The sequence below is a fragment of the Molothrus aeneus genome, chromosome Z (genome assembly GCF_037042795.1).
Source record: "Molothrus aeneus isolate 106 chromosome Z, BPBGC_Maene_1.0, whole genome shotgun sequence".
Taxonomy (NCBI): Eukaryota; Metazoa; Chordata; class Aves; order Passeriformes; family Icteridae; genus Molothrus; species Molothrus aeneus.
The window spans coordinates 9,695,807-9,709,088 of record NC_089680.1 but is presented as its reverse complement, the minus strand read 5'-3'; the positions used below and the strand labels follow the sequence as shown (position 1 = coordinate 9,709,088).

The window sequence follows — 13,282 nt, the reverse complement described above, 5'->3', positions numbered from 1 at the left end:
TTCTAAGCTTTAGCTTACAGGCTCAAAGTTCTGAGAATTCCCTGCATTTTGGATTCCAACAGCTGAGTTTAAGAGGTGTTGACCACGTATTTCATGTGTCTCTATTATCTGTTCAATTTGTTTAACTGTTGGTCCGCCAGTACGGGCAGCCACGCTTGCAGGATGAGCTTGCTCAGTGAGAATCACCCACTGATTCAGGACTCCCAAGCTTCCTGAAGGTCTCCCTGGGCCAATCCTCACTGATGAGCTGTGGCAGTCTAAGCAGTCTGCCTCACACGGGGCAGGGAGTAGCTGTGCCACCACTCAATGGCCACTTTGGTGGGCCAGTTCTATCAGATTTTTGAGATGTATCTGATGGCAGTGAGGAGCATGAGGAGAAGGACTGCTCTGTGGAGAACTGGTAGAGGAGAAGCCTTTCAAAATGGTGCTTGGGTCAGGTGCTGGCTCAAAGAGCTGTGTTAAAGAAGCTGTACCCAGCTGTTTGATTTATCCTGTGCTCAAAGCAGCAGGGCTTCTTACATTTTTGTAAATAAACCAAAGTGCATCAAAGAAGCTTTATTCCTAACTGAAGTAACCTATTGGACACTAAGCTGGCCAACTGTCTGGTCTTCCTGCAGAAGGGAAACTGGCAGATGAAGGAGAAATAGGAATTTGATTTTTTTTTACTTTTGTCAGCTGGGCTAAAGAGCCATAGCAAAAAGTCTACTTTGAAATAATTTTATCTGTCTATGTATTTTCAAATTTCTGTGCAACAACAACTTTCCAAAACAAACATGCCAAAGGAAAGTGGTAAAAATGTAATCTTCTTCCCTAAACAGTGTTGGTCCTTCATATTCTATGCTATATTTCCTCATGTTAATGGCAAAATGAAGTCCCTGCTACAGTCTGCTTCAAGCACAGCTTCATAAAAACCATTTACTGAAGTTTTACTTCCTTTGCAGTAGTATAGCTAAGAGCAACATGGCCTTGCAAAGCATCAAAAATAGTCATAAAACAAGATGTCAGAAACATTTGTATTAGCCTAGTGTTAATAATGATGAACAAACATATATCCAAACGTGACATTCATATCTGAGGCCAAATTATAAACTTGGGGTCATGCAGATGTAAGTAATGCTTTGGTTTTGGCTGCAGGATGTTTATGACTGATGGTAAAATGGACCAAGCTGGTTCTCCAGTTCCAGGGTGAGTTTGCACGGAGGGAAACAGAATACATTTGATTTAAAGAAGAGGGAAAGTCCTAATTTTGGGTTTGGAATTGTTTCGTTATGGGGTTTTTTTGCAGAGCTGTGTTTCAGAGTGGGACCATGCTTCCAGGGTAAGGAGTGCTTGCTTTGCTTTGGCACAGTGTCTGGTCCTGCTCTCCTGCTCTGAGCAGTGTGAGATCACCTTGCTGGCTTTCAGCCACAGGTGTGTTTTGACCATTAAGGCCAGTAAAATCTTGTGTCTGCTGCTCATGTATTTATTCTGCTTCTGCATTTGTTGCTTGGGTTGCGGTTTTCTAAAATTTTCTTTCTGAAGGGCTTAACTGTGTAGTAAACAGATGTTAATTAAAACCACTGTTTTATCCCTTAGCAAAGAGAATTAAGCTGGTACCTAAGTAAATATTAGGGAAAGCACTTAGTGAGAAAAGGCCATACATACCAAAGTAGGACACCTTGATGCAGATGGCTGACTCATCAGTGTGACATAGTCTGTGTTAAATATGGAAAGCTCAGATACCATTTGTTGTACCTCAGCAAGAGCAGAAAGATATATATATTTTTTTTCTTCCAAAGATGCCTTGTAAACCAGTCAGAGATCTTGATTTACTGTCTATGCAGGTGAAACACTGATACACTGTGCAGCTCTTCTCATTCCTCTGCTGCAGCCAAGGGCCTCCCTCACAGATGCATTCCTGTTATTTGGAGGTTCCTGCACCACACCAGGGCCACCTTTTTAGGCTGCTGGATGTATTTTTATTACCAGTTATCAGCTGAGTATCTCCACTAAGATTTTGTTTCCAACTTCCATCTTAACTTGCAACCAGTGATAATTTAGCTGCAATCCTTTTCCATCTCTCCTCCTAGGGGAAGTCATTTGAGCCCTGAAGGTCTAATCCTAGCTTCACTGATGTAGCTTATTGCTGTGAGCATCCCACTGCCCCCAGGAGCTGTAGGAGGCAGATTTTTGGGAGGCTGTGTTGTGTACCCAGCCCTGAAGCTGCACAGGAAAGTGATCTGAGGGTCATCTGCCACACACTGCTGCTGCTCTAAGCCTGAGGCTCTGAGGCAGACAGATACCATTGGTACCAGTTCTGGCTTGGAGTTTTAATGTAAGTGGATTCAAGAGCAAAGGAAAGCTTCTTCTGGCCAGATCAAGGTAGCATTTGCAAGAACTTAGTACCTTTAGAAAAAAATAAATACAATGATCCCGAAGTAAATGGCTCTCTGTGAGACACCAGCGCACCAAACTGAACAAGTGATGCAAGCACTTTTTCACACTTCCTTTCCTTTTCCTCCCAGATACAGGAAAGAGTTTTGGGGAACCACTCTCTCGTCAAGTTTTTCAAGACTGTTTTTGTCAGGCTCACTGCTGCTGCATGTCTGGGCATGCAGGGAAATGCACCAAGCTGCCAGTTCACTCTGCAGCCAGCGAGGCTTCTGGATAGGGAGTCCTCCTTCCCCATACCAGCATCCCTAGAAAAAGAGTCCTGTAACCTTTCCAGCTTTGTTGTGTATTTCTGGTGTTGTTTCAGCTCTCTTTGCCTTCAACTGTGAAGTTTCCAGTTCCCTATCTTCTTCCTCAATCTAGTTTTCAGGGAGAGAAAAAAATACACTAACAGGCAGAAACATGAGCATTCTATAGAGGTACAAGGCTGATGGCAAAACTATCCTTTTTTCTGAGTTTTCTGACTACTAGTCAGGTCTCTGCTCTGTTTGAATTCATTGTGATAGCTATAAATACTAATTTAAAAAACAGGAGACATTCTAGAATCACCTCACTCTGTGTCTCATAGTTAAATATTGTACTTCCCAATCTTGAGATGAGCTCAGTTGATCAGAGCATGGTGTTAATAATGCCAGGGTTGTGGGTTTGATCTCCATATGGGCCATTCACTTGATGGTCCTTGTGGGTCCCTTCCAACACAGAATATCCTGTGATAATGTGATCTTTACTTAGTTCTATAAATGTAGCCTTATGTTTGGTGCTATATTAGTACATAGCAGGAGTCCTTACACATTTGTAGCTCATTAATGAACTCTTAAATGCAATCAAAACTTAGGAAAATGTACTTATTCAACTGAACAGCAATAAATTTTTAATAACTTGGCTAACCTTAGAAACAATGCTAAAATGCTCATCAATCTCTATTATGCAGTTAATGTCCTAAACAGCCTTTGTGCCAACCATTCAAATTATCGGGCCAATTTTAATTAAGAATGTGGTCTGCAGTCTAGATTCACTTAAAAAATTCTTTGCAGATCCCCTATGAAGACATTTCTGTTTGAATAGCAGCTCTTTTGCAGCAGATTTATATATTTGCATAGATGGTTAAGTGCTTGCCAGTGAAATTGCTTTAAAAGCCATCCCGTACAATGATATAGCAATAATACCATTTTACAGTACAGAAGATAGATGTTTTTTCATAGATATGATCCAGCGCAGAATTAACCCCCCAAAATATTAATCCATGTTTGACTTGTTTTAATCCTTTGGGGATCAGTTCACAGGATAATACTCTGAAGCTCTCTACCTTGCAGTCTGCAGAGGCACCTGGATTACAGGTCAGCACAGGAAGGTGACGGTGCTGTGGAGTGCTCTGATGCTGTGCCTCACTTCTGAACTTCCCCAGCTAAGGGCAAGTACATCCCCTCCAAAAAACATCTGGAATTTTCTCCCATTGTCATAGTCAACCATGTGAGGCAGTTCACAGCAAGAGGGCAAGACAGAGTGCTCCCTAGGGCTTGATTTGGATTTTATTCTCCCACATTTTCAAAGCTAACTTCAGCAAACTAACTAGACATGCTTCCAGAGCTGCCGGTATACTTAATCTACAAATGTTTATCAGTGTTTTTTGCTCCCTGGGTAGAAGGTACTACAGAAGGTATTGACATCTGTGCCATACTTAAAAACCTTCTGGCATTCCCTGTGATCAAAACCTCCTGTCTGCCATCAGGAGTACAAACCACCCCACACAAGCAGGGTGTGCCACCTCTGCCAGGAGCAGCACAGAGAGTGCAATGCACTTGGCTGATTTCTCAGGAGAAAGGTAACTTGGAAATGCAGCTTTATCTCCCTTACAACAATTTTATAGAGGCTCAGAGATGGCTGCTACCAAATGCTTCTAGATTTTTCCTCTATTTCCCAGCTGCTCACACACCTTTTCTGAGTTAATGTGACTACTAGTTCCTGGAATCTGTACTGTTCTCCCTCACTGACCCCATGGCTCTGTTTACCTCATATTTACAGTTCTAAAATTACCACTCATTGTTTGACTCTCTCTGCATGGGTCTTCGGTCATAACCAGAGGGTGTAAACCTACCAAGAGTATTCGACGTTTATTCTACACACACTCCGAATGCACACAAGTACTCTCTATTTAGACAACATGAATGCTGCTCTAATCACTATTTATCTTGTAAATTACAACTCTGTGGAAACATTTTCTTTGCGCCATCTGGCTTGATGTATTTTTTAATCAGTTGATGAGTATTTTTCTACGTTACAAGGCACAGATAGTAAAGCATTTGTTGCATTAGGATGTGAAGTAAAGATTTTTCAAAGCTGAACTTGTAAAAAATTCACTGCATTAAACATTTTCAATTTTGCCGAAATACCAAAGACAGTTTTGGTGAAGATTTCATAGGGCTCATTTTGCACAATGAAAATCTGTCAAGAAAACTGCACATTTTTCCTAGGAATGCTGGTTGAACAGGACCCCTGTGTAGAAATAAAAAGACTTCTCAATTACAAACAGCACTTTGACTAATAATTTTGTCATTATGATTTCACTACTGTAATTGTAATAGTAAAATAACCAGTACAGATCCTTGCTGCCAAAGAATTTCACTCCGATACAACAAGAAGGAAGATGCTATTACAATACAAAGATTTCAGGAACTAGCAATCATTTCAACTCTCCTGGAGATAAGAAAATGAGAGTATCTGGAAATACTCAAAATTAAAGAATGCTTTTTAAATGAGCAAATGTGAACAGCACTTTCTCATGTCTACCTTTGGTCTTCCTAAAATGCCAGTCATTCTTTTTCTAAAAATCCACAAATTATTGTAATTGCAGATAAAAAACCTAAAAGCAGCATGTGCTGGTTTTTAGCTCAAAGTTCTTTGAAGATAAATTTTATTACTGAGTGGCTGCATCTGATTTTATATGAGCTCAGTGTTCAATACTGGCATTTATGCTGCTGAAAGTAGTAATTACATACACAAATTTCTGAGAAGCCTAGAACATTGTCCTTGAATCATCCTAAGGGAGAAGCATAAAAAATGGGTATTGGAAAAGTTACACTGGCAAATTTTGACTTTATAAATTAACAATTTAAACAACGTCCAAGCAGTTGGGCATTTAAAGTGAAATTAGAGTTTGTTGTACAGAAGAAAGAGTCATCAGTAAGTGTTTTTTTACTTAGAATAATTTGCTGTTAGTGTTGGAAAACCCATTCCTAAAACCAAGAAGAAAAGCCCAGGTGGTCCACCCTGTCTACCGAAGGATTTATTTAGTAACCAAAAAAATAGCAAAAGTAAAACAGGTGCAGCTGAAACAGAGAATAATGTCTGAAAGAGACAATATGACATGATCACTGTGTACCAGACACAACTTCTATGGTCAGCTGACCATTGACTCTGGTTTCTTCCCACATACAGTATCACACACAAGCCTGCTCACTTGTCTCTTATCTCTGATCTTCTCCTTCTTTCATCACTCTGTACCTTTCAGCATCTTAATTCTTCTTGGCAGTGAAAATCCTGTTCTTGAAGATCACACTGATAATATTGGATAGAACAAATCTCACAACAGTTTGTTTTCAAATATTTGCTGGCATTAATGTCTAGTCTAGCACTCAAGAAGCATGTCTGTAATCAGCATTATATTGAAGACTTTTTGGCCTTAAGGAATTCCTATCACATTTGGTCCTGGTCCTTGTGTTTCCATACTTTGTACTCCAGGACAGTGCTCCTTCAGCAATGATCCTGTGCCTATATATGAGACTGTCCTGTCAATAGATCCCTGAAACCATACAGGGGAACATGGCCTTTTTCTTGGCTGTTCTTTTTAAGTCAGATTCTCACATGGATTCAGGCCATGGCTCCACCTGACACGTGCTTTTACTGGCCTAAGTGGGAGTGTCAAACTTTCACTGGGAGGGAATGGAATATACAGGCAGGAATGTAAACAAGCTTGACTGGTGAAACTGCTGGATAGTGGAGCCATAACAGAGCCAGCAGCCTTCTTCTGGAAAACAACGCCTGTTCTCTTGCTGTCAGCTTCAAAACATGCACATCCTATTAATCTAACTGTTCTTCAGGAGAAAATCTGCCCACCTATGTCTTGTGATAGTACTGTGGCAGGAGCAGTAGGATTCACCCTTTGCATCTGAAGCTCCAGAGCCTGGTACCTCTGTTAAGCTGAGGTGTCTGCAATTTCTCGCTTCAAACAGATGTGTGTCATGCTCCTGACGTTCAAGTTGTGAAACATTTGTTTGTAGTTACAAGATTGTGAGCTCCTACCTCAGGTGTTAAATAAAGTTACTTTTTTGGGACCTGCTGTCCCAACACACACTTGGAATCAGTTTTCCACTCACTTTTCCTGCTGACATCATTGAGGTAATCCCTGCTCCCATGGAGAAGCAAATCATGGCAACTGCAACTAGCACAGCAGAAAGTAAGACTCTCAGATTCATGGCTTTGCTCTTCTCCCTTTTATTTCAACCTCCCAGGTGGCTAGCAGTGATTAAAAATATCCTATCTACTTCAGAAGACTACTGTATTCTGCCAGAGATGGGCTTAAGGATAAACTAGGATGCATTACAAGGTCGATTTACTGCAAGAGGAACAAAACTATTTATAGACCACAGCCTGTACTTTCGTATTATTACTTCTTAACAGAGTGTTTTGAAGATTTTGGGCCTCAGCTCTCTGGATAACACGGGCATTGGGATGGGAGAGGAAGGGGAGTCTGGACCCAACAAGGTGCCCAGTGGCAACCCAAACAATCAACAGCCAACCACGGTGATGGGGATTACAGCCTTCTGAACTCCTGATAAAGCCATGCAGGACTCAGAAATATTTTTCAAATACTGCTTGGCACTGTAAAATAAATCACACATATGAAGGTTGTGACAAAGATCTCCTAGGTGAGTATCTCTCACCATGTGCTCTCTCTGGCACACCAGCTCTCTGCTGTGTAGAAAGGATCAACACCAACAAAATCATATGCTGAAATATGTCTTGTTTGCTATCCTTTTCACTCAGATTTTGGTTTTGTATATCAATGTTGCAATGGTGTAAAAAAAAATTAATTGGCTCAAAATTCAAGTATTTGTGTTCTTGATTTGATTCACGCTGAACTTCTTAGTATATGTCCATCAGGTAATGAGTCAGAATTGAAATTAATAAAGAAATACATTTGTTTGAAATGACACTATTCAATTTGTGCAAACATCTGAGTTTCTAGGTGAAAAAAGTGACTGTTAAGTATAAGGAACTTCACTGGACACCTCAACATAATAAAAACTAAATTGATCAACCAAAAGTTATTAACCCATTAGTGATCCTAATTTGTTAGCTTTTGTAATGAAATACAGAAAAGAGGGCAAATCAATAATACGATTAGCAACTTTTTAAAGACTCTTAAACCAACTATTTTAAAAGACTGATTTTCACAAAACTGAAGTAATGATGAGTCCTTCGAGGCCCTTCAGGAAAGGATAAAAAAAGACAAAAAAAAAAAAAGAAAAAATTATGAGCTGATAATGGACATTCCATTAGTTAACCTTTAAAATGCAATCAGGACAAAATGAAAATGTACTTAAATGCCACAGTAATCTAGTGGGAAAGTGAAAATAAATGTAACAGCCCAAACAGTGCATTCTATTGATCAAAATGGAGATGATAAAATTGCTTTAAGACAGGAATTAAAGTAATTAGAGAAAATTCGTGCTTGAATGTGAATTGAATGTAGGCACAAGGCAAATTGGCACAAGGCAAATTATACCAATGATATTACTAAAGTGAAATGTAAGAATTGTTAACATTCCTGTCAGAAAATGTTTAAAAAATAGCTTTACATTCTGGGAGAATAGGTAAATATTATCAGGCTTGACAAAGATTAAATTCTTTCCAGTAACAGTACATGAAAAAAATAATTAAACTGCAGCACCACAGCTAAGTAATTTGTATCAGTAAGCCAGGATAGCTTGCATACATGTTTTTGAAATATCTTTTTGGAACCTCTTTTTGATCTCTAAATATGGCTCTCAATAAAACCTTGTGAGCTCCAAAGAACAGGAAAAAAGTTAATACAGTGACTATGTTAAAAGAAGGCAAAAGGAATGACCCAGGTTAATTACATGACTGTCATCTGGACTGTAATCCTCAGGAAAATATCCAAGTTCCTCAGAGAGGACTAAATGAATACATGTTTGAGTTTAATTACAACTCAGAAATGACATTTCCAGGAAACACATCTTGTAGTGCTATTGTTGTATATCTTCTTTGAGCAAACGTTAATTTGGTAAAAATAACAGTGATGCTATATCCTTCAGCTTTGGTTTGGCATTTGAGTTGGTACAGTAGGACATTTTAATTAACAAAAAACCCAGAAAGATAAAAAAAAATCAGAATGTTGCACAGTAAGTGGACTGTGAATAATCAGCAGGCCTCAAAAACCAGAAGAGGAACAATCAGCAAACATTTGTGTGAGTGATCCAGATCCTCTGGGGATCAGGATTGTCCATCTGCTCTTGCTTCTTATGCTGCATCAAATTGTCACAGAGTCACAATAGGAAGGGATGCAAGAACTGGGGGTGTGGAAAATAATGAAAGCTAAAGTCACTTTCAGAGTGACTCAGAGCTCTTGGTAAACAGGGTCCAGTTAGAAAAAAAAAACCAAAAAAACCCAACGAATTAAAATACCAAACAAACAACCCATTAAAACCAATGCTCTATTTATTAATATATTATTATATATAATATATTATTATATATTTTACTTATACATTAAATACCTATTTTCCATATCTTTATGTATCTCATAAATACAATATTGGTTAAATGCAATATTCTAACTGTGAACTAAAAAGTGTAAGCCATCCTTGCCCACAGCATGACCACCTTTCTTCTGCAATAAATTACACTGCCGGAAAACTTACATGGGATTTATCCTTGATAGGAATTTTTTTTACTTTTTGGTATGCCACATACAAAAGGGCTCAAGCTTTGAAAAGGTGCCGATCAACATCAGAACTGAGGGATTCCATCTCCAAAATCTGAACTGAAAACTGTTGAGAGCTCACCTGAGTTCACCTGACAGGTACATGTATATATAGATTAAATAATGGAATCATGACATTTGGGTTGGAAGAGATCATCTTGTTCCAACCTCTGCCATGAACAGGGACACAGAATCACAGAATCAACCAGGCTGGAAAAGATCTCTGAGATCTTTGAGTCCAGCCTGTGACAGAACACCACTGTGCCAACCAGACCATGGCACTGAGTGCCTCATCCAGGCTTTCCTCAGACCCCTCCAGGGATGGTGACTCCACCACCTCCCTGGGCAGTCCAGTCCAATGTCTAATCACCCCTTCTGTGAAGAAATGCTTCCTAATGTTCAGCCTGAACCTTCTCTGGCACAGCTTGAGGCTGTATCCTCTTGTCCTGCCAAGACAAGAGGCCAAACCCCGCTGGGCTTTCAGGGAGTTTGCAGCGAGTGATAAGGCCTTGAGCCTCCTTTTCTCCAGACACCCCCAGCTACTCCTCATCAGCCTTGTGCTCCAGACTCTTCCCCAGCTCCTTGACCCTTCTCTAAACTCCTCAGTGTTTTGTGAGGGGCCCAGGACGGCTCACAGGACACTCCAAGTGTGGCCTCACCAGTGCCGAACGCAGGGATACGGTCACTGCCCCGGTCCTGGGCCCGCACACCTTCCACAGCCCAGGCTGCTCACAGGTCGCCACATCCACCCCAGCAGTCGGACCCCGTTTTCTGGCTGAACTCGATTGCTCAGTCATGGGAACAGGCTGCCCAGGGACGTGCTGGAGTCACTATCCCTGGAGGTCAAGAGCCGTCTGGATCCGGCGCCGGTGATGTGGTTTAGGGGTTACAGGGGCAGTTCTGGGCGGACGGTTGTACTGGATTGTCTGGAAGGTCTCTTCCAACTTTAATGATTGTATGAAACCAAGCGGACTTGCGGCTGTGCAAACGAGGCACTCGTGGAAGGGCACCCCGATCCCGAAGGCAGCGCAGTGCCCGCCCCGGGTCACGGCCGCGCTCCCTCAGCCGCGGGTCCCTTTCCGGCGCCGCCCCGCCCGGCGCTGCCACATCCTCCGCTGACATCAGCCCGCGCCGCCATATTGAGCCGCCGCCGCCGCCAGCGCGGCTGCCCCGGGACCGGCCCGCTCCCCATGACTGCCCCCGGCCGGGGCGCGTAGGGCGGAGCGGCTCCAGCCCGGCCCGTCCCCTCCCCGAGCCGCCGCCGAGCCCCGCTCTCTCCCCACCACCATGACTTCCCTGACCCAGCGCAGCTCCGGGCTGGTGCAGCGCCGGACCGAGGCCTCCCGCAGCGCCGCCGCCGCCGATAAGGAGCGGGGTGCCGGCGGTGGTCCCGAGGATGAAGGGCGCCGGGACGAGTCCGGTGATGACGAGAAGGGCGATTCCAAGGAAACGCGGCTCACCCTCATGGAGGAGGTGCTGCTGCTGGGCCTCAAGGACCGTGAGGTGCGGCCGGGGGCGCTGGGGGTGCCCGAGGGGACGCCGGCTTTTGGGGGTGCTGTGGGGAAGAGGAGTCTGGTGGTGGGATGGGGTCAAGGGCGCTGCAGAGTGAGTGTGGCTGGGGGCTTGGGGCAGAGGAGATGGGGGACATGATGTGCCTGGAGCAGGCTTGGTGTTTTGGAGGAGGTGGGGAAAAGGTGCACGGATTTTGGGGAGGGGGAGCCCGGCAGAGTTTGTGGCGCTGCCGTTTGGTTGCGGGGTTCACAGAGGGGCTGTCATATGAGTGCACATGAGAGGGAATATGGAGGACACGGGAGGACCTGGATATGGGGACCAGGGCTTCAGGCCAGCCTTGGACTTGAGGGCCTGGGTGAACCTGGCACATTTATCCTCCTTCAACTTATCCGTGCCTCTAATGTGGGAGGGAGATAGCTCTGCTCCTGTGGGTTTTGTCAGTCAGAACTCTGGTGCATACGAGGTCCTCAAGTGCTCTAGGGTGCTGAGCAGCCCTTTTCTACTAAGGCTTTGCAGAGTAATGCATGTTAAAAATATCTTAAAACTGGGGGGAGGGTTATGTGAGAGAAATGGGCTGTGAGTAATGAGAAGTGTGTCAAAATGAAGAAGTGGCATTATTATATAATTCTGTATTTTTACTGATTTCATTGCTTAATAGTTTGCCATGATACTGTGAGTAAGTCATTGAGGAAGGTGTACTTCACCACTGTGTAGGATTTTTTTTTTTTGTTTGAAAAAGGCAGTCAATATAGAAAGCACACACACTGTGGAATGAGAGTTCTATCAGGGAAGCAGTTTAATTTGATGTGGTGTGTGATTAAAGGGTGATACACCCTTATTTTAGATATGAGATACAGTATGGATTTGCTTAAGCAACCAGGTTTTCTTTTTTTTTTTGGCAAGTAAACTTGCTTTTGTTTTTTAATTTGTGTGACAAGTAAATAATTTAATCTGGTTCACTGATTTGAATGGAAGTCTCTTGAAACTCTTCCTTTTCAGTATGGGAGAGAAGCTGGTAAGTTATATGTTCTTTGACAGGGCATTGCATCTGCAATAAATTTACTGGCTGATAGTGAATAAAGAGTGGTTTTCTTGATTAATGTTCACTTTTTAGCACATATCACAGCACCAAGCCTGTCTGAGTTCAAGCCACGTTTGGACAGTACTCTTGGGCACACAGTGTGACTCTTGGGGATGATGCTGTGCAGGGCCAGGAGTTGGACGCAATGATCCTTGTGGGTCCCTTCCAACCCAGTTTATTCTGTAACTCTGTGAGCTTTGTACGTACCTGCTACAGTAGCATTGTGTTTCTCTCTCAGACTGTGTGTTTCAGAGCATATTCTTGTAGTCCCATCATTTCAGGTGGACCTTGCCATGGTGTCCTGATAACCTCCGTAGATAGTGATCTCTCCTTCTACGTGTGAAATTGAAGGCTTGTTGAATTGAATGCATACGAGCATTTTTCTTTCTACATGCCTGAATAGTTGGGGGAAAGTAAGTTAGGAGTGGCAAGAGTGATTGCTGGCAGGATTGGCTTAGGATACCTTATCTTGAAGAAGGTGGTATAGACTGGGTGATCTTTCAGCCTGTTTTTTGACCAGGATTGTGTGCTAAATCTGCCGAATTGGTGGGCATTATGCTGTAAAGATCTCAAGGTAGGGAGCATTGTGTCTGCCAGGAGGAATATGTGGCGCAAGTCTTCGTGGTGCATCAAAGTTAACATTGGGTCTAAAAGTCTGCCTTTGCAATGGTGTGCATCAAAGTTATAAATTACCTGATTTTGGTAAGCACAGGAGTGACATACTTTGAAGGGGATGTCTTATTCTTTTGTAGAGAAAAAGGAACTGAATGGTTACAGTGGCATGGATATCCCTAAGTTCCTTGAGATTTTGCAGTGGAGACGTCAGACACAAAGAATTGTAATTTCAGCTCTAGGGCAGGGGGCTTAAATGCAGGAGCTGTAGCATACCCTCTTTGTGAGCTTTGTTAGACATGAAGCATTGGGATTTAGACTTTGGTTTTGGGCCTGCTTGTGCCCCTGTGTACAGGGTATACAATTTAAACCATTTGTCATGTGTTTTCCTTCCAAAACTGGAAATAAAACTACAGGCTCATTTTCCAATATGAATATTTTTGTTCTCCGTTGTTCTAATGATAAGCAAGCAGAACCAGCTTACTTTACACATCTGGAAATGTTTTTTTACAAAGTCTTTACTTCCAGTAGAACTGATTTACTGTAGCATTTGAGTGAGACTTTCTCAAGAGAGCAAGCAAAGCAGAGCAATATAGAGTCTGTAAAGTGTAATTTTGAAACTATATGAAGTCTAAGGGACAGGC

The 13,282-nt window shown here is 42.5% G+C and overlaps 1 protein-coding gene across 1 annotated transcript in view; it reads left to right on the top strand.

Annotated features, from left to right (window-relative positions):
• The first annotated feature begins 10,594 nt into the window (after positions 1-10,594).
• GOLPH3 (golgi phosphoprotein 3) overlaps positions 10,595-13,282 on the top strand; it is a 30,969-nt gene continuing 28,281 nt past the window's right edge. The window contains exon 1 of the mRNA XM_066569454.1: positions 10,595-10,936. Within this exon, the coding sequence (XP_066425551.1) occupies positions 10,721-10,936 (216 nt within the window). The 5' untranslated portion in view covers positions 10,595-10,720. The remainder of the gene's footprint in view (positions 10,937-13,282) is intronic.